This window comes from Cucurbita pepo, chromosome 15 (genome assembly GCF_057944985.1).
Source record: "Cucurbita pepo subsp. pepo isolate OVF chromosome 15, ASM5794498v1, whole genome shotgun sequence".
Taxonomy (NCBI): Eukaryota; Viridiplantae; Streptophyta; class Magnoliopsida; order Cucurbitales; family Cucurbitaceae; genus Cucurbita; species Cucurbita pepo.
Window position 1 is genome coordinate 10,601,281 of NC_141812.1, and position 20,812 is coordinate 10,622,092.

Below are 20,812 nucleotides of genomic sequence, written 5' to 3' on the forward strand. Positions count from 1 at the left end.
CTTTATATTCTGCTATAGATTGTCGAACAGCTTGTAAATTATGAATGCACACGAGTGCTGTTGACATTGTTGGCACCATCCAGAAAGGAATGGTGCTGCCTTATTGCATTTGATAAAATTACTTCAAGACAACCAATCATAATTGTTGGGAAAATGTAATAGTCCAAGTCCACCGCTAGTAGATATTGTCCTTTTTAGCATTTCTATTTCAGACTTCTCCTCAATGTTTTTAAAACGCATCTGTTAGGAAGAGGTTTCCACGCCCTTATAAAGAATATTTCGTTCTCCTCCCTAACCGACGTGGGATCTCACAATTCACCCCCTTCGGGGCCAGCGTCCTCACTGACACTCGTTCCCTTCTACAATGGATGTGGGACCTCTCAATCCACCCCTTTCAGGGTCCAACGTCCTTACTGGCACACCGCCTCGTGTCCACCCCCATTCGAGGCTCAACCTCCTCGCTAGCACATTGCCCAAGTCCACCGCTAAAAGATAGTCTTTTTTGAGCTTTCCCTTTCGGGCTTTCTCTTTCGAACTCCCCCTCAAAGTTTTTAAAACTCGTCTATTAGGGAGAAGTTTCCATACCCTTAATGTTTCGTTCTCCTCCTCGACCGAGGTGGGATCTCACAGATGTCCTCATTGTACTCTATTCATGCAACTCCTTGATCAATCAGTTGAAATGATGATTATTGTGGTAGAGGCGGCAAGATCCGCCATGATCGCTGAAGATGACTTTCATTAGCAGGAAACTGTTCAACTTTACTATATATAATTGGGAAAATTGTCTCTTAGTTGAAAGGCAACTTACCATGTGCTTCTTGTGCTTATTGCCATGATTGGGGCAATTGGAATCTGACAGCAACGCTAATCTTGACACTTAGCTACATCAGGTAACCACAGTTGTTGACCTCTAGTTAACATAAACGAGTGAATACATCTATATTGGTATGAGGCCTTTTGGACAATATCATACTACGGTGGAGATTCGTGATTCTTAACAGGAAAAATGTTTATACTAAACTCAAAACCCGAATTTGATTCAAAGAGTTGATTCTCATAACAATGTATATATATACACTTTGATCTTTACATTTAGCAAAAATGAATTCTCATGGCATTGCCATTAGTGATTCAAGATATTGAGAAGGGATACTCTATTTTTTATGAGATGCCTAGTTAGACTCTCTAGATCTTCTTCAAGACCTTGAATACTTGACTCAAACTTCCTCAGCGACTCCTGCAAGCTGAAGGATTCATCTGTTGTGTGGCTAGCTATTGAATATAGTATGCCATCCAACATTTCCACCTCGTTTGCATATGCACCTTCATCTTTGCTGGCAACCCTTTTGGGTTGTACCAGCTTGGACACCAAAGACCATCGGCTCATCTTTGATGGCACCTTTGGTCCTGCTATGAACGACAACACTGATTCAACAGTGCTATAAGTGACTGCTTCCACTTCTTGTAACAAGCTAACAATTGCAGAGCTTTCTTCACTCTTTTGAGAATTTCTGCTCTTAATTCCCTTCAAGGCTTTGTGGACTGTCTTCTTTATCATCTTCCTAGAATTCAAGCATTTCTGAACACCACTTATGATAACTGTTTCACTTTTTCTTCTGCGCAAAACGGATTCAAGTTCATGGCTACATTCTTGTGTCTGCAACAATGCATCCTTAGCAATATCACACAAATCTAAGAGCCTTAGAGATCCTTCTAGCAAGTCATCAGCCCATTTATTATGAGTCTCATGAACAAGAGTTTGTTGGGTGCATGGTAGAAGAAGTAAACTCTCAATGGAATCATGCAAATCTTGAAGGCTGCTGAGTCTGTGGCAGAAAGAAGTTGAAGAAGTAGCCTCAGAGGACTTCAATCTGCATAAATGTTCTTCAACTTGGGAAACGATTGGATGTGGCTTTGAGGGTAAGCTATTTGAGCGAATGTGGAGTGATTTCTTTGGGTTTACAGCAAAGGAATCCATTTTCTTTCTCACTTGGAGAACCCAAAAGGCTAGCTAATGCTCTAAAAAGGGTCGAGAATTTCACTCTTTGTTCATCTTTGGGCATCAAGGGAAGCATATATATATACAACTTGGGTTAGACAGCCATGCCATGCCTCCCTCCCACTTGTTTCCATGATTTCTTTATACTCACATGCATGTATCTGCCAAATGATGAAATTTTATTGCTATAAAGAAATGGAACAGAGTCATGCATGGCTACTGAGTATTCAATTATATTGTAAGGTGCTTCTGGTTTGGATCTAAAGTTCTTAGCTGTAATGTTTGGTGATGTCTCTTCTCCACCATCTTTCCAACTCATAAACTAATTAAAATTCAGTTTTGATTCATTGCAGGAGTCGTGCAATCTTGGGGGAAGCTATCTATCTGTTTTCATTGACATGTCGAGCAATGTTCACCAAATCTCACCCCATTTCCAGGTTCTTAGCTCATTATTTATGTACTTATTGCCTTATTGCATACATCTAATCTGTCATTTGTTCCGTGGAGATGCTTAAATTTGAAGCCCACGAGTGCTGTTGACATAATTGGTATCAGAAAGTAAGGCTGACTCGTTTATGTTATCAATCACACCTCCTTGCACACGAATGCCTGATTTTTATAGAACTACTTGCTTATACAAACTTTCTGGTTAGATTTAGACCTTATGGATTATTCTGAAGCCCATCTTATTTTGTAGACGGCGTCTATCCCCCCTTAGACCACTAGTGTGAGATCCCCACCGGGTGGAGAGGGGAATGAAACATTCTTTATAAGCGTGTGAAAATTTCTCCCTAGCAGACGCGTTTAAAACCGTGAGGCTAACGACGATACGTAACAGACCGAAGTGGACAATATCTACTAGTGGTGGGCTTGAGCTATTGCAAATAGTATCATTTTCAGACACTAGGCGATGTGCCAGCGAGGAGGATGAGCCCCAAAGGGGGTGGACACAAGACAGTGTGCCAGCAAGGAAATTAGGCACCGAAGGGGGTGGATTGAGGGTCTCACATTGATTGGAGAAGGGAACGAGTGCCAGTGAGAACGCTAAACCCCAAAGGGGGTGGATTGTGAGATCCCACATCGGTTGGAGAGGGAAAGAAAGCATTCACCATAAGCGTGCAGAAACCTCCCCTAGCAGCCAAGCCCACTGCCAATAGATATTGTCCGCTTTTATTAGGTTATGGAGCATGCTGCTTATTTATAGCTGAGTCAACGGTTATACATAGTAAAGTTATATTTGGTAAATGACGTATAAAGTAAATTGTCATAAATAGTAAATAACTATGTATAGTAAAAAGCTATATCTGGTAAAGCTATATATGTTAAATAGTTATATATAGTAGATGGTTATATCTGGTAAAGCTGTATATAGTAAGATAAACCATATACATATTCTCTCGGAGCTTTGAAAATGTATTTTTGTATTCTCTGTATTCTCTCCTACGGTACATATGTGAGGTCATCAATACAAATTCTGTAGCCAATATTCTCCTTGAATTTTCTCTATCCTGTTTTTTGTGTTCATCTAGATCGAGTGTGTGCGTTGTTGTGCGATCCTAACAGCTTTGGCCCATTACATATCGTGGTCAGCCTCACGGTTTTAAAACGCGTCTACTAGAGAAAGGTTTCCACAACCTTATAAGGAATGCTTAGTTCTCCTCTCCAACCGATGTGAGATATCACAATCTACCCCCGTTGTAGGGCCCAACGTCCTTGCTGGCACACCGCCCAGTGTCTAGCTCTGATACCATTTGTAACAGTTAAGCCCACCGCTAGTAGATATTGTCCTCTTTGGGCTTTCCCTTTTGAACTTTCCCTCAAGATTTTTAAAACGCGTCTATTAGGTAGAGATTTCCACACCTTATAGAGAATGCTTCATTCTCAACACTCTCCTCCCCAACCGACGTGAAATCTAAGGACGGAAAAAACTCAGAATTTAGCAGGGTTGCGAAAGGCTTTTCATTAAACTAAAAAATAGAGTATCATATGTGTATATTTATACATATTCATTCAACAACAAACATCCTCAAGTGCTCTACATGATATTGTTCAACTCTTTTCATTTAGTGGTTGAAGATGTTAAGAAGGGAGATTCTTGTTCTGATTATGAACCTATAAAGGCCCTCAAGCTCTTCTTGAACTTCCTTAACGCTTGCTCCACAATCCCTGAGCAAGCTCTGCATATCTTCAACTTGAACTTGGAATTCCTTGTCAGTTCTGTAATTGGCAATTGAACTCAAAGCCAAATCCAACCTTTCTACAACACTTATGCTTGTTTCTTCGCTTATGCAGGCCACTTTTTTGGATTGAACAAGCTTGGAAACTGAAGCCCAGCAGCTCCATTTTGCAGGCAACTTTGCTCCTGCTATGATGGACAATAAGGCTACTATGCTGTGGTATGTGACTGCTTCAACCTCTTTTAGCTGACATCCATTCTCTTTATGACATTGTTTTCTTTCCATTTTCAACACTTTATGGACTGCTTTCTTTATCATCTTCCTGGAACTTAAACACTTCTGAACTGCACTAGAAATCCCCATTTCAGTTCTCCTTCTACGCATAACCATCTCTAATTCATATATGCATTCCCTTGTTTGCAACAAGGCATTCTTGGCTGTGTCACACAAATCCAGAAGCCTGAGAGAGCCTTCTAGTAAGTCATCCAGCCCTTCCTTGTCACTCACTTGAACCAGAGCTTGTTGGGTGTGAGGCAAAAGAAGCAGCTTGTCCACGGACTCGTGCAAATCTTGAAGGGCGCCTAGTCTGATGCATAGAGAAGAAGTGGCTTCAGAATCCTTTAATCTGCTCAGCTGCTCATCTACTTGGCTGATGATTGGGTTTGGATTTTCAGGCACACTCTTTGAACGAACATGCTGAGAGTTTCTCATCTTCCTTCTGTGATTGAGTTACCAATGAGTCGAGCAATTTTGATTTGGGTTCATGTTTTGGCAATGATGGTGGTATATATAAGTGTTGAAGAAACAAGGGGAATCATCGTCTCAGCTATGTCTAACCAATGTCTCCCTCCAACCAGGTTCTTACTCACCGGCATTCATTGTATTTTCTCTATAATCACACGAATGGATCTTGTTCAATTATGTGCCTTTTTTTTAATAGATATTGTTTGAAAGATCCATTTGTTTGTTGCTATTTGTAAGAGACAGCCTTGTCTTATTCATGAAAGTCATAAACACACAAGTGCACGCGTGAAGTTTCGTTTTCAATAGCTAGCCTTCCTTAGCATATGCGTTTTAAAACTGTGAGGCTAATAGTGATGCGTAACGGGTCGAAGTGGACAATATTTGCTAGCGGTGGACTTGGGTTGTTACAAATGGTATCAGAGCCAGACATTGGGCGGTATGCCAGCGAGAACGCTGGGCCTCAAGGGGGTGGATTGTGAGATCCCACGTTGGTTGGAGAGGGGAACGGAGCATTCTTTTATAAGGGTGTGGAAATCTTTCTCTAGCAGACGCGTTTTAAAATTGTGAGGCTGACAACGATACGTAATGGGTCAAAGTGGATAATATCTGCTAGCGGTAGACTTGGGCTGTTACAAATGGTATCAGAGCCAGACATCGGGCGGTGTGCCAACGAGGACGCTGGCCCCCAAGGGGGATGATTGTGAGATCCCGCATTGGTTGGAGAGGGGAATGAAGCGTTCTTTATAAGGGTGTGGAAACCTCTACCTAGAAGACGTGTTTTAAAACCGTGAGGCTAACGACGATACGTAACGGGCCAATGCAGACAATATCTGCTAGAGATGGACTTGGGCTATTACAAATGGTATCAAAGTTAGACACTGGGCGGTGTACCGACGAGGACGCTGAGCCCTAAAGGGGTAGATTGTGAGATTCCACGTCGGTTGGAGAGAGGAACAAAGCATTCTTTATAAGGGTGTGGAAACCTCTCCCTAGGAGACACGTTTTAAAATCGTGAGGTTGACGGCTATACATAACGGGCTAAAGAGAACAATATCTACTAGCGGTGGGCTTGGACGTTTCTTACTAGCGGTGGGCTTGGACGTTTCTTAAACTTGCTGTCATATAAGTCCAGCTCGATTTGAATCTTAAAACCTTTGCGTTGTTCAAGCAATGTTTCAGATCTCCATTCTCCTCCAACATTCCAACTCATAAATAAACTAGTTTAACATGTTTTAATTCAGACAAGAAGTTTCCTCCCCAAATACACACGTGTGAGATGTTCCAGGAACTTTCTATCTTCACTGTCACGTGATATTACAGCCATTTCCATGCCATGCCTCCCAGACCAGGTATTTACCTCATAACTTATGCACCTTCCTGCTATTACAATGTTAAGTCAATTCATAGAATATGAAGCCCCACCAGTTGTCTTGACAAAACTTTTCATGTGTTTGATCCATCTCCTTTACATTATTAGTTAAGGTCATGCCCTGTAACGACCCAGATCCACCGCTAGCAGATATTGTCCTCTTTGAGCTTTCTCTTTCGGGCTTCCCCTCAAGGCTTTAAAATGCGTCTGCGAGGGGAAGATTTCCACACCCTTATAATTGGTGATTTGTTCTCCCACCCCCCTTCGGGGCCCAGCGTCCTTACTGGCACACCGCCTCGTGTCTACCCCCCTTCGGGGAACAGCAAGAACCTCTTTGAGCTTTCTCTTTCGGGCTTCCCCTCAAGGCTTTAAAATGCGTCTGCGAGGGGAAGATTTCCACACCCTTATAATTGGTGATTTGTTCTCCCACCCCCCTTCGGGGCCCAGCGTCCTTACTGGCACACCGCCTCGTGTCTACCCCCCTTCGGGGAACAGCAAGAAGGCTAGCACATCGTCTGATGTCTGGCTCTAATACTATTTGTAACGACCTAGATCCACCGCTAGCAGATATTGTCTTCTTTGGGTTTTCCCTTTCGGGCTTCCCTTCAAGGCTTTAAAACGCGTCTGTTAAAGGAAGGTTTCCACACCCTTATAAAGGGTGATTTGTTCTCCTCCCAAACCAATGTGGGACATCACATGCCCACATGCACAAACCAATCGCACCCCCTCGAGATGTTTATAAGCGATTGTGCGGCACTCACTCTCAGCACCGAGTGAATCAGCCAACTCGGAATCATGTCGCCTACGGTCAAACAACGTATCCTCAAGCCTCTGCCTCTGTTTGAGAAGAAGGTTTTTTTGAAAACGGTGGAAAGAGATTTTCGAAAGAGATCAAGAAAGACAACACAATGGCTTAGATAGCATATAACTCCGAGTAGAAAGAATTGACGACTAGTCTCATTCTCCTATAGTACACTTTGAGGCATCTCAGATCTACGAGACGTAGACATGATTATGCCGAAACGTCATACACTTCAGAAATATAAAAAGAAGCTATACATCATGAAAGCGGTAAAAGAAAGCAGTAAAATGATACAACACAAGGGATTTGCCATGTAGCCATGGACAACACGCCTTAGACAAACATGACCGTGACTTTGATTTCATGAACATATTTTATGAAATCAAATCACTTCGCACGATTATATTCGTGTTTAAAACTACATACTCTGCATTGTTTTTGGTGGGTACCCCTCAAAAACAAAACTTGATTTCTTAATCAATCAATAATGGATTGGTTGAGGTGAAAGAGATGCGAAGATCCAAAATTATTATATCAAATTATTAGATCAAATTGTCATGAAGGTGAGAGACAATATCATTATAGCTCGAGGCTTATGACAAATAGAATCTCAATAGCTGGCAAACTTCCATCATTAGTTGAACTTTAGCTAGGAAAAAGCTGATGATTTTGTTCTTGTCAGTTCATCAGGCCTGGTTATTGGAATGGTTAAAGTAATGGCAAAATTAGAGCCCAAGAACATGCATGAAACCATAAATTTAGAACAAAGTTTGTATATTTACTGTTTGTTTTTTACAGTCTACAAAAATGGATACTCATGGGTTTGCCCATGATACTACAGCTTAGTAGTTGTAGATATTAAGGACTGAGACTCTGGTTTTAATAAGGCGTCGGTATAGAGCCTCGAGATCGCCTTCGAGTTCTTGAATGTTTGATCCAAACATCTTCAATGAGCTCTGCAAATTCTCAACTTGAGCTAAGAAATCATGTTTCTTTGTTTTTTGACTGCAAACTGAATGTAATGCAGCATCAACCAATGCCACTTCGTTTCTACTTGTTTCTTCAACTTCACAGGCTACCCTTTTGGATTGCACAAGCTTGGAAACAAGAGACCAACGGCTCGAATTCGATCGAAACTTCGGTCCTGCTAGGAAAGACAACAAGGATTCAACGACGTTGTAACCGACGTCCTCGGCCTGTTTCAACGAGCTAACAATGGCTGGAGTGGCTTGAGTTTGCTCACAACTTTTGGTTTGAACTGTCTTTAAGGCTTTATAGATTGTTTTCTTTATCAACTTCCTAGAACTTAGGCATTTCTGAAGCTCACTTGCTATGAATGTTTCACTTCCCTTTCTTCTGCGCAAAACTGATTCTAGTTCTTGCACACATTCTTTTGTCTGCAGCAATGCATCCTTAGCTATGTCACACAAATCCAAGAGTCTGATAGATCCTTCGAGTAAGTCGTCGAACGGTTTCGTATCGCTATCTTCAACAAGAACATGTTGTGTGAGAGGTAACAAAAGCAAGTTATCAATGCAATTATGTAACTCCTGAAGGCCATTTAGTTTATGGCTTAGTTCAGATGAAGAACAAGAAGATGTAGCTTCTGAAGCCTCCTTGAATCTGTGTAAATGCTCGTCGACTTGATCGATGAACGGGTGCGGCTTTGAAGGCAAGCTGTTCGAGCGAAGATGATGAGAGTCTGTTTGGTTCATAGCAGAGAAATCCATCTTCTTTTCTTCTGTTTATGGTCACTTTCTGGCATGAGGGAAGTTTATATAACTAAGGCCAAGGGGACAGAAGGAACCTAAACTAAATGATTGGAATATGGATTTGAAACACCATATCAGCAATGTTCCTGCCATGTCTCCCTTCCACCATGTTAAAAGCTGGCCTGTAAGCTGTTAACATGCATATAGCTTACAGAGAATGCAATATCTCTCTGTTTCTTATTTATTTCTCTGCATACACAAAGAACCAATGAACTTGTTCATGAATCTAGCGGTGCTCTTGATAAGAGAGATCTGATTGCCATTGAATGTTATGAAGATGATAGCTTTAGTGTCTTGCCTGTGTCTGTACCTGCTTAATGACTTATTAATGTAAGAGCTCGAGCTAACCGTCAGTAGATATTGTCTGCTTTGGTCGGTTATGTATCGTGGTCAACTTGATGGTTTTAAAATGTGTCTACTAGGGAGAGGTTTCTATACTCTTATAAGGAATGTTTTGTTCCCCTCTCCAACTGATGTGGGATCTCACAATCTACTCCCTTGGAGGCCCAACGTCCTTCCTGACACATTGTCTGGTGTCTGGCTATGATACCATTTGTAACCGCTAGTAGATATTGTTCGTTTTGGCCCGTTACGTATCACAGTCAATCTTATGAGTTTAAAACGCGTCTACTAGGGAGAGGTTTCCACACCCTTATAAGGAATATTTCGTTCCTCTCTCTAATCGATGTGGGATCTCACAATCCACCTCCCTTGGGGGCCTAGTGTTCTCACTGACATACCGCCCGGTGTTTGGTTTTGATACCATTTGTAACAATTCAAGCTAACAGCTAGCGGATATTATCCGCTTTGGCTCGTTACGTATCGCAGTCAACCTCATGGTTTTAAAACTTGTCTACTAGGGAGAGGTTTCCACACGCTTATGAGGAATATTTCGTTCCCAATCTCCAACTGATGTGGGATCTCATAATCTACCTCCTTGGAGACCCAGCGTCCTCACTAGCAAACCGCCCGGTGTCTCACTCTGATACCATTTGTAACAGCCCAAGCTAACTACTAGCAAATGTTGTCCGTTTCGGCCCGTTACGTATCGCAATCAACCTCATGGTTTTAAAACGCATCTACTAGGGAGAGGTTTTCACACCCTTATAAGGAATGTTTCGTTCCCCTATCCAACCGATGTGGGATATCACAATCTACCTCCTTAGATGCTTAACGTCCTCGCTAGCACACCGCCCGGTGTTTAGCTCTGATATCATTTGTAACAGCCCAAGCGAACTGCTAGCAAATGTTGTCTACTTCAACTCGTTACGTATCGCAGTCAACCTCACGGTTTTAAAACGCATCTACTAGGAAGAAGTTTTCACACCCTTATAATAAATGTTTCGTTCCCCTCTCCGACCAATGTGGGATCTCACAATCTACCTCCTTGGAAGCCTGACGTCCTCGCTAGCACACCGCCCAATGTTTGGCTCTGATACCATTTGTAACCGCCCAAGTTAACTGCTAGCAAATGTTGTCCACTTCGGCTCATTACGTATTGCAGTCAACCTCACGGTTTTAAAGCGCATCTACTAGGAAGAAGTTTCCACGCCCTTATAATAAATGTTTCGTTCCTCTCTCCAACCGATGTGGGATCTCACAATCTACCTCCTTGGAAACCTAACATCCTCGCTAGCACACCGCCCAGTGTTTAGCTCTAATACCATTTGCAACAGCCCAAGCTAACTGCTAACAAATGTTGTCCGCTTCGACTCATTACGTATCGCAATCAACCTCACAATTTTAAAGCGCATCTACTAGGAAGAAGTTTCCACACCTTTATAATAAATATTTCGTTTCTCTCTCCAACCAATGTGGGATCCCACATATAAGCCGCTAAAAGTGCATAAGCTACTCTTTACGGCAAAACTTCATACATCTAATATCACTTATCGATGTCAAATGAGTGTCCTCATGCTAAAAGTTAAGACCAGAGCTAGGTTCTTGCATCTTTTGCAACCAATATGAGATAACTTAACATTCTCGCTCATCAAAGCTACTCTTTATTGGATGTAAACATTAGTCCTGATATCTCTTAACTTAAGATTTTGGGCGAAACATTCTTTATAAGGGTGTAGAAACCTCTTCCTACCAAACATATTTTACAAACTTTGAGGAAAAACCCGAAGAAAAGCACAAAGAGAAGAATATCTGCTAATAGGGATTTGGGTTGTTCCAGAAAACAAGCATGAAAACTAATGACGGAATTGTTATGCAAAAAGCGTAACCTAACCATAGCCGATAACGTGAGATCCCACCTCGGTTGAAAAAGAACAAAACATTCCTTATAAAAGTGTTAATCTATCCTTAGTAGATGCATTATAAAACCTATCCGAATATACACAAAAGATGAACAAGTACCTGCTGGTTGGAAAAGGGCACCATTTGTGAGTAGTGAGTGAGGCTTAGAGATATTAAAACCAACAAAGGGGGGAAGAAAAAAGAGTATCTGTGATGGCTCATAGTTAATAACAAGGCTTTTCCATAGAACTCTGCTGCTATCAAAAATGGTTTTTCTTATGTACAATAATTGAATACATAGAAAAATAACTCAAAGATTAAAGAACACAAAAAAGTTCTGATAAAACTAAAAAAAAATACATATGTATCATCTTCATCTTCTGTCATTTTCATGACTTTTCTCCATCACTCCTGCTCCTCGAACATCAACCCGAGAATTCGAGTCTCTCGAGAAAAAAACGACTACTTTTCACAGGAGTCTGCCTGGTGCGAGTGTGCTAGCTAGTTAGCAGCTTTGGATCGGTTGTTAGCACCAATGGTAGCTTTCCCGCTAGCATTCTATCATCGAGCAACGGTTGCTCGATCGAATACGACAACACGTCAACCAGATGAAGTAGAGAGCCTTATACGACTTTTTCCTGCTCACGATTCAATCTTTCTTCCTCGCTCCGTTGTAAAAGCTCTTCATACACTTTCATGGAGTCTGCGGTGAACCTCTCCATAGCCTCGAAAATGCGTTGCAGACTCGACTGCAAGCTACTATTGCTCATCTCGCTTTGATACACAGCGTTTCCAGAAACAGAGACACGCTTCTCATCTTTAGAAACCATCACCATCTTCTTGTCCAAAGCATGAATCTGTTTCTGTATCTTTTGGTCGTCTCGGTCCAAGTTTCGAACCTTTCTCTCCGAATCTTTGTTTTCCAACAATCTCTGTCGCAATTCTAGCTTATCGTGTTCCCATATTTGAAGCACGCTCATACTGAACACACGCATCGAATCAACTACTTCCTTCTCGGAGAGTCTATCCAAAGCCTGTGACCATTGGTTACAGATCACGAATACGAGAGGTGCGCCTATTCTTCCAGGTGAGAAGGGAGCTATACCGTCTGGCGTTTCCTCGGGTTCATACAGAAGACACTTCAGAAGCCAGTTATTCAAGGCTCTAACGTACCCCTTTTGTGCACTGATCCAACTAGAGAAGCTGATTGTCCAGTTTAGAAGCTCGTGCTCAAGCTCCTTGGTCGCTCCGAGATGCGCTTCACTGTTATTTTTACCCGATCCAATGGGACCTAAGCTTTTCGATTCACTGATCGCTTGGAACTGGGCACGATGGCAATCGAGCATACACCTCCACATCCTGGTTAATCTGAAATGCAAAGGAACTAATGAGAAAAGAATTTGGGACGACATGGAACGCTCCGAAGAACTAGACATACCCATGAATCAATTCATTCAGTTGTGGCCACAATTCTTCATCCCGAATCTTATTGATCGTCATGGATATCTTGTCGACCACCTGAATGGCGATTCGAATTTTTGTAGATAAGCTCCTCACTAAAGCTTGAGTGGTATCAACTTTATGAGCTTCAGCACCCTTCTCGTCTAAACGCTTCAGCTTTCGACACTTCCTTTCATGAATTACCCGCATCTTTTCTTCCGCCTAAGAACACAATTCATTAAAGCACAAACTTTAAACCTCGACGAACATAATCGTAAACCCCATCAACATACATAAACTACTGAAACTGACACGAAAACGCTGATATATATTGAAGAACCACAGATACAACAAAACGGATTTCCAGAAACTCGAGATTCAGATAACATCCTAGAGCTACGAAAACGACAATCAGCTAAACAGTCCACATTTCTGGGCAGTTCCTTATATATAATAATGCAATGTATGTATCAAAAGCTTTGAAAGGAACCCAAATGGCAGAGTATATCATACTTTAACTTCATTGTAGAGCTTCTTTTCCCACAGATATAACTTCCTCAAGGTAGAAGACAGGTTGCCAGAGGCCATCCCGAACTCTTCAATATAACTTAACTCAGCTGCAGAAGACGAAGGATCGGCACTCTTCGACGTCGAAGGTTGGGAAGCTACCATTGATAGCGAAGGAGCGACAACGTGCAGCATTTTCGACGACACTGCCAGAAATCCAAATGTTAGGTTCATGAACAGAAAAACAATAGCCATCTAAAGTTTTTCAAATCTACCAGATCAAGCAAAAACATAGTATTTATTGGATCTAAGCTATAATACTCACCGTGTTTGCGCTGATAAGGAAGCTTGCCAGCCTCTAGCATTTTGGCGATTTCGTTACCGGACTCGGATGCCCTCTCGAACTGAACCTCAATTTCTCTGGCAACCTCATTGACATCTCGTGAGCCAGGCCTGCCCTTGAATGCACCACCATTGCCTTGCTCCTCAGACTTCTCCGCCTTGTCAACCTTCTTATCAACCATACGAACTTCATATTCGACAGCATCGTCCTCAACTGCAGCACTCGGCCTCGTTTGGTAAAGCGAGGTCGTTGGATCATCACCACCACCACGCTCTTCCTCTGCAGCTATCTTCGAACCCTTTCCAATGCCGTCGCCACCGCCGCCTTCATCGACAAATTTCTGATTCCCATGTACTTCCTTAACAACCTCATGTTGGTAATCCTCATCTTCCAAATCAGGAATCCCCTCTTCTTCCCTTACCTCTTTCGAGTCCCGGCTCGGCGTGTAAGCATTGTAATACTTGTCATAAGTCTCAAATGGGTTCAAGAAATCCCACGCGGAAGCTCTTGGAGGTGAAGGCGGCGGCGGTGGCGGCTTAGACGACGAACCTGAAGCTCCGGCAGATGGCATTGAACCATATGCAGGAGGAAAAACAGAGCCACCATAATACCCACCACCGTCTTGGGGGTAACCATAAGGATTGTTATAAGGCAAGTTTGGGTAAGGATAAGGGTAATGCCCTGAAGAAGAAGACGATTCACCGACATGATAAACCTTCTCTGGACTCATAGGCCTCTGCTCGTATACCACAGAGGGTGTCACCGATTTCCTCATGTAATTCATATGCATATACCCTCCACCTCCGCCACCACCACCGCCACCGCCACCGCCGCCGGGATATGAACCTAAACCACCCTGATCCGGAAGCATATAACCCATATGGCCACCGTGCTGCAGGTCGAAAGGCGGGGAGCGATCGGAACCGGATTCATCATCGGAATCGGAGTGAAAATGGAGGTGGGAACCGGAATTAGAGTGAGAGAGATGGTGATGAGGAGAAGCAGATTCTTCAATTGCAGGATCACCCTTCCGATGAGGAGGAAGATTAAGCTTCGGAGACAGAGGAGACCCAGAAGAAACACCAACAACAACAACGCTCTCTTCAATGAAATTATGCAACGAATGACCAATCCCTTTAAGGGATTGAATATACGCCATGTGAGCCTCTGCAAGTGAGTATCTAAGATGAATCGCTTCATCAAGAAACGCACAACGCTCCCGACAGAGCGCCACCGCCGGAAGCTCATCGACCTTAGAGCTCGAACAGCCCATCCACACACACCCCTCGTATAAAACCAAATCAAACCACCGATTACTGAAATGGGTTTCACCAAAAACTGAAGAAAATCATACCCATCAACTCAAAACACAAAAAAACTCAAACCCCATCAAAATTTCCTTACAACTTTTTCAAAAAAAAATCGAATTAGGGTTCAACCAGAAGAAGAAGAAGAAGAAAGGAAAGGAAAAAAGAAGAAGGCGGTGAGGGAATCTTTTGCCAGCGCGGAGTTTGTCGTCAGTCGTCCGCTTCCACCAGTGAAAGTAGAGAGAGAAAGAAGTGTACGAGTGAGAGTGAGTGAGTGAGTGAGTGAGTGAGTGTGCTTTTTGTTTATGCGTCGGTGTGGGCTAAAAAATAAAGGCTATTATCTTGGGAGTACTGTTTTGAACGCCATTAATACCCATTTTAAAACTCCATAATTCATATTTGGGGATTGGAATTTACAGTAACAATGAAGAAGAAGAAGATCAAGAACAATTCCATTCCAAATTCTGGGTTATAATACAATTCCTTTTCCCCCTTTTTTTCCTCTACTTTTTCCAACTTTTTCTTTTTGTGGATTTTCAATTATAATCAAATGGGTACAGTTTAGGGTTTAAATCAAAATATTCTTCAGTCCAAACTCCAAAGGAGGTTCTTCCATAGCTACAAAAGTTCTCAACTAGACTACAGCCGGACACTGGGCGAGAAAAGAGAGGAAATTTGGTGTGTTTCGTTCGAGAGATAATTTTCTGACCCTCATAGACCACAAAATTTCGAAAATGCCATTCATGTAAAATTATTATTATTATTATTGGGAAATTAAATTGCCGTTATTTTACATCATTTTTTCTTTAATTTCCCTTACTGTAGAATTTAGTATTTTTAAATTTTCATTTTTTTTATTGGGTATAAAATTTGTAGTCCGGAATATTTAATATTTATTTTTTTGGCCTTGATATAAATATTTTGTTTTTAAATTTTATGCACTTTTATTTATTTTTAAATTATATTTACGAAAACAAGTTAATGCATAGATTCACTGACCGTTACGTCCAGATCAAATCATTAGATTTTCCAAAAATCGGATAGATTCTTATAATTCTTTTGATTAAATCTCCTCAAATCACAATATATTGATCGGTCAACGGTCTCAGCATAAATCATTGACCATCCGACACAAGCTCCTCAAGTGAACATCTTGTCATTTTGTACTTCAAAGGTTCTTGAAACATTTTAATTTTTTTTAAAAATAATTGATCGATCATGTCTAATTGAACCTTAAATTTTCAGTTTTATGTCAGTACATCTGTGAATTTTAAAAATTTAAAGTTCAGAGACTAAATTTGTAATTTTGAAACTTTAAGGACTAGATAAACAAAAATTTTAAAGTTCGAGGAGTAAATTACCAATTTAACCTTGGGGCATTATTGGAAAAGAAAAGAAATAAGAAAAGGGAAGAGGGGGGATAAAGGGTATAGAAGGAAGGAAAAGACAATGTAGATATAAAGAACAGCCAAAGGGGACCATTCCTCATCAATACAAAACTATTCCAAATCATTGAATTTATGATCCTTCCAATATGTCATTTTATTTCAAAATAATAATAATAATAATAATTCTAAGGGGTTTTTTTAATTTATTTTTAAAGTTTCAATATCAAAATTCCCAATTTAACCTCGGGTCATGTTTTGCTTACAAACAAAGCCACGGAAACGCCCTTAGCTACCGCTATCTTTATGAAACCTAGAGAGCTACCGAAGAAAAGAGATGCAATCTCTCCCTTGATCTTTTGAGAGGAGGAGACAGAGGAGAACGTCCCTAGCACAATTTTTTTGCTTCCTATATCTTTACTAGTACTAGTAAAAGGGCTCTTTGACCAAGGAGGCATCCCGGTAGGAAAGTCAACCACTACATAAGCTGTCATCTGTCTAGAAGAGAAGCAAATAGCCCGTGAATGGTGATCGTGGTGGGCTCAAATGCAAAGGGCGCACACACAAGGTGTGGGGGAGAAGCAAAAAAGTGAGAGCAACCAAAGGCTAGCCAAGCATTTAATTCTTTGCCCTAATGGGGAATGGTGTGTCATTGTCTATGCAAATGGTACCATTTGCATCTTGCACAACACTATACAATAAAAGACCCTTTTGAATTATTGCCATGCCTATCAAATCTTCGAGTTTTAATAGGTTTTTTTTCGATTTTTACTCATTTATGCCCCCAAAAAAAAATTATTGAGTTAGACCAAATATCATAAAGAATAGTGGGGCGCCCAATGTGATTGAAATTAACTCAACTAGTTAATCGAATCCTACCGTCATACCCTTTTCACCTAAAACAAGTATCTGCATATATTTTCGTTATCAACCCAATCGCATAACTTCATTCATGAATTGAAATATGCATCAAATTAATTCTAGATACCAATAGTGATGTTTAACTCATGAAAAGCCAGCCAAAATGAAGGAAAACGCAAACCTATTTTCTGTCAGGCATTTCGTCGAACAGTTGATCGGCAGAGCCATGGCGCAGGGGAAAGAGCTTTAAGTCTACATCAAATCAACATGGGAAGAATGGAACTATTTGGCATGATGATGTCTGATCCTTTGGCGCCCAATGCGGAGAGTTCGGCATCGCTGTCTTTGGATTTGGATCCTTTAACCAGCTAGTTGCTGCTCTACTCTGGTTCCCACGTTTGCCATCATTCATGATCAAGAAGGCCCTATGGCTCAAAAAAGTGATTTGGGGTTGAGTAATTGAGTTTGATAAAGTGAGGCCAAGAGCGAAATAGGAATAAGAAATCGCATTATTAGCCATTTGGGTCACAGGCTCGGTAACTCTGTAACTTAAAAAAGGTTTAGAAAGCTAGATTCAAAAGAGATATGTTTTGTGAGATAAACACGTTTTGACAAAAAAATAACAATTTCTTATCTCATTTGTCCGCTTTAGTCTGTTACATATCGCCATCAGTCTCACAGTTTTAAAACGGGTCCGCTAGGAATAAGTCTCCACACCCTTTTAAAAGGAATGTTTCATTCCCCACCGCTACTAGATATTGTTAGTTTTGACCCGTTATATATCGCTGCGTCAACCTCACAATTTTAAAACATGTCTACTAGAGAGAGATTTTCAACGTCCTCGCTAGTACACCGCTTAGTGTTTGACTCTAATACCATTTATACCGGCTCAAGTCCACTGCTAGTAGATATTGTACACATTAGCCCATTACATATTGCCCGCCAGTCCCATGGTTATATTAACTTTATGTTACACCTGCTCCGACGTTGCTAAAAAAATTAAAAGGAATTTTAATATTTGGTTCGAAATTATATTATATTAAAAAAAATGCATCATCATGGGATCTTGAGCCAATATAAATGAAAATTAAAATGGAAGAAACCAACTCGAGTTCATGTTTTTTTGGACCACAAACTTTTATTATAAAGTTTGTTTGAAATTTTGTCTTCAACCTCTACCTTAATTACACCAAATATTTTCACCCAACTTTACCATTATTTCTGGTTCTCAATCCATTTTAGGTAAAGATTTCAATGTCAGATGAATTAATTCACAATCTTGTTCCCAATATTTACTTTTTAACCACCCTCAGTAATTTTTAAAATTTTACTAAATCGGAGACCAGCGTCTTTACTGGCACACCACCTCGTTTCATCCCTCTTCGGGGCCCAGCGTTTTTACTGGCGGTGGCGTCTTTACTGGCATACCACCTCGTTCCATCCCTCTTCGGGGCCCAGCGTTTTTACTGGCACACCGCCTCGTGTCTACCTCCTTTAGGGAACAGCGAGAAAGCTGGCACATAGTCCGGTGTCTAGCTCTGATACCATTTGTAACGACCCAGATCCACCGCTAACATATATTGTCTTCTTTGAGCTTACTATTATTAAGGCTTTAAAACGCGTCAGCTAGGGGAAGGTTTCCACACCCTTATAAATGGTGTTTTGTTCTCCTCCCCAACCAATGTGGGACATCACAATCCACCCGATAAAAAAGTTAAAATTTATAATAGTTAAATCATACGTTCAATCTATGAACTTTTAAATTTGTGTTAATTTGATTTAACCATTAAAAAAAAACACACACGTATAAGTGCTTTTGGTGAATTCAATACTAAGCGTCTATCGACATTTCAGTCTTCTTTCTCCTTTTAAGGCCTACCCCAATGCCCTTTCTTTCAAGTAAACCACTAGAATCCAGTCTGGGCGAAGAAGATTTCGAGCTCGAGCGACAAAGAAATGGTCCACGCTTGTACGAGCCCACGTCAATTCATTTGAGTTTCATTCGTGCGAGCATACTCCCCAAACGGGATACTTAACACGTTAGCTACGACACTGCATGGAAATATATATATATATTATTTAAAAAATTAGGTTACATGTGGGAATTTCTTAAAATAAGATAAAGTTTCGAGATGAGATCAGTTTATGAGAGAGTTTAATTAACAATATTTATTTATTTAATTATTTGGGTTAAACAATCAATTAGCCCACATGCAATTGTTAGGTATAGAAAAAGGTTGGTCACATCAAGGCATGAATATTGCTGCATATTCAAAGCTTAACCAAAAAGTTGTATCTAATTCACTAATTACTAATTTATTACCTTAATCTTTATTCAATAATTACATACGATATTCCAACTCGCCCACCTTTAAACTTATTTTTAAAATTGTTCGTTAAAATTAAAAAAAATATTGATATCGACTGATCGTCACGTTCTTCGTCTAAGTCAACTAATATTCAACTATCAACTTTATGATATCAAACTGTAACGCTCCAAGCTTAGGGTTCGAGCTAGGAATTTGAAATCTGTGAACGCTCAAATTTGATGAATTTGACACATATGTTTAGTTAAAATACAAAACTTAAACACTTTCATTTTCGGGCCATTTTCGAGTCATTTTCCATAGGTGTTAACATTAGCACTTTTTTTTTCCTGTTTGAAACGAGGGTCATTAACTCGTTCAGAAAAGTTGTTTTCTTGTTTTAGTCAAATTCATCAAATTTAAACGTTCCTTACAGTTTCGTTGAAAAATATTGTAAGTGCCTCAATTAGGGCCCGATGATCCCAACATTTTCCTATATTTAATGTAACTTGTCACACAACCACTTTTAATTTTATTTTATTTTATTTTTCCTGATATTTGATTTTGTACCTCGTTAAAATTTAGTATTCATACCGAAGTAAGAACTTTAACTTACCCAATTCATCTGGTCTAACCAGAGATGTAGTTAAATGTGTTCATAAATTGTAACGGAATGATGTTCGAGCATTTTTTTTACTACTAACAACATATTTTTTACCAAAAAAAAAAAAAAAAACATATTTTTCGAGTGATTATATTATTATTATTGATGAGTTTATTATATATATAAAAAAAACCAATAATATAACATTTTTTTAAATTTATTTCTCAAGGGTTTTTTTCGTTCGAGTCAGGTCCACTCCTTTCATAAAACAAGGTCAAAATGACCAGCTCAATGAGCCGCCTTTGAGCAGTGCTTCCCCTGTCAACTCATAAAAACTCGAACCAATCTATTTTTGGTCCCTAATTTACTATTTTCATTAATTTTGTCAAATTTTGATTTTTTTGGCAAAAAATCATAATAATATTAATGGAAAATGGAAATAACTTAGCCAATAATCTAAAAATGATGAGAAAATTGAAATCAAATACATAATAATTAAAAATAAATAAATAAATAATAATAAGTGGGGGATCCACCCATCATGTGCAAATTTGTGTGTGCCATACCATATACTTAGGCCCCAATTATTATTTCTTCTTTGTACCCTAATATTAAAACACAGTATCTTCTCTTTCTCTCTCTACAAATTAAATTAATTAATTAAAAAAAACATGATGAAAATAAAAGAGTATCCAATGTTATGATGATGTGTGCATCATCATTTGTTGATCATCAAATATACATCAACTCACATCTGATTTTTGCTCCGTTAAGAATTAATTTATAGGGTCTCGAGTAAATACTGTTACTAACACGACTCTCCACAATAGTATGATATTGTCCACTTTGAGTGTAAGCTCTAGTGGCTTTGCTTTGGACTTTCCCAAGAGGCCTCATACTAATAGAGAGAGGATTGTTTGTTTATAAACTCATCGTCATCATTCCCTAAATTAGC

At 40.1% G+C, this 20,812-nt stretch overlaps 4 protein-coding genes across 4 annotated transcripts; all 4 read right to left on the minus strand.

Annotated features, from left to right (window-relative positions):
• Positions 1 to 1,033: 1,033 nt before the first annotated feature.
• On the minus strand, positions 1,034 to 2,226 carry LOC111776434 (uncharacterized). The gene has a single exon (XM_023655869.2). The coding sequence runs from the start codon at positions 1,976 to 1,978 to the stop codon at positions 1,124 to 1,126; it is 855 nt and encodes a 284-aa protein (XP_023511637.2). The 5' UTR covers positions 1,979 to 2,226; the 3' UTR covers positions 1,034 to 1,123.
• A 1,836-nt stretch (positions 2,227 to 4,062) lies between these two features.
• LOC111811774 (uncharacterized) lies at positions 4,063 to 5,169 on the minus strand. Its single transcript, XM_023698801.2, has one exon. The coding sequence runs from the start codon at positions 4,885 to 4,887 to the stop codon at positions 4,063 to 4,065; it is 825 nt and encodes a 274-aa protein (XP_023554569.1). The 5' UTR covers positions 4,888 to 5,169.
• A 2,630-nt stretch (positions 5,170 to 7,799) lies between these two features.
• LOC111811765 (uncharacterized) lies at positions 7,800 to 9,209 on the minus strand. The gene has a single exon (XM_023698791.2). The coding sequence runs from the start codon at positions 8,819 to 8,821 to the stop codon at positions 7,934 to 7,936; it is 888 nt and encodes a 295-aa protein (XP_023554559.2). The 5' UTR covers positions 8,822 to 9,209; the 3' UTR covers positions 7,800 to 7,933.
• A 2,119-nt stretch (positions 9,210 to 11,328) lies between these two features.
• Positions 11,329 to 15,342, minus strand: LOC111811649 (uncharacterized). Its single transcript, XM_023698620.2, has 4 exons — positions 13,377 to 15,342; positions 13,058 to 13,257; positions 12,543 to 12,766; positions 11,329 to 12,472 (listed from the first exon to the last, which is right to left on the minus strand). Exons 1-4 carry the CDS (start codon positions 14,665 to 14,667, stop codon positions 11,728 to 11,730), a joined length of 2,460 nt encoding a protein of 819 aa, XP_023554388.2. The 5' UTR covers positions 14,668 to 15,342; the 3' UTR covers positions 11,329 to 11,727.
• Between the last annotated feature and the right edge of the window lie 5,470 nt (positions 15,343 to 20,812).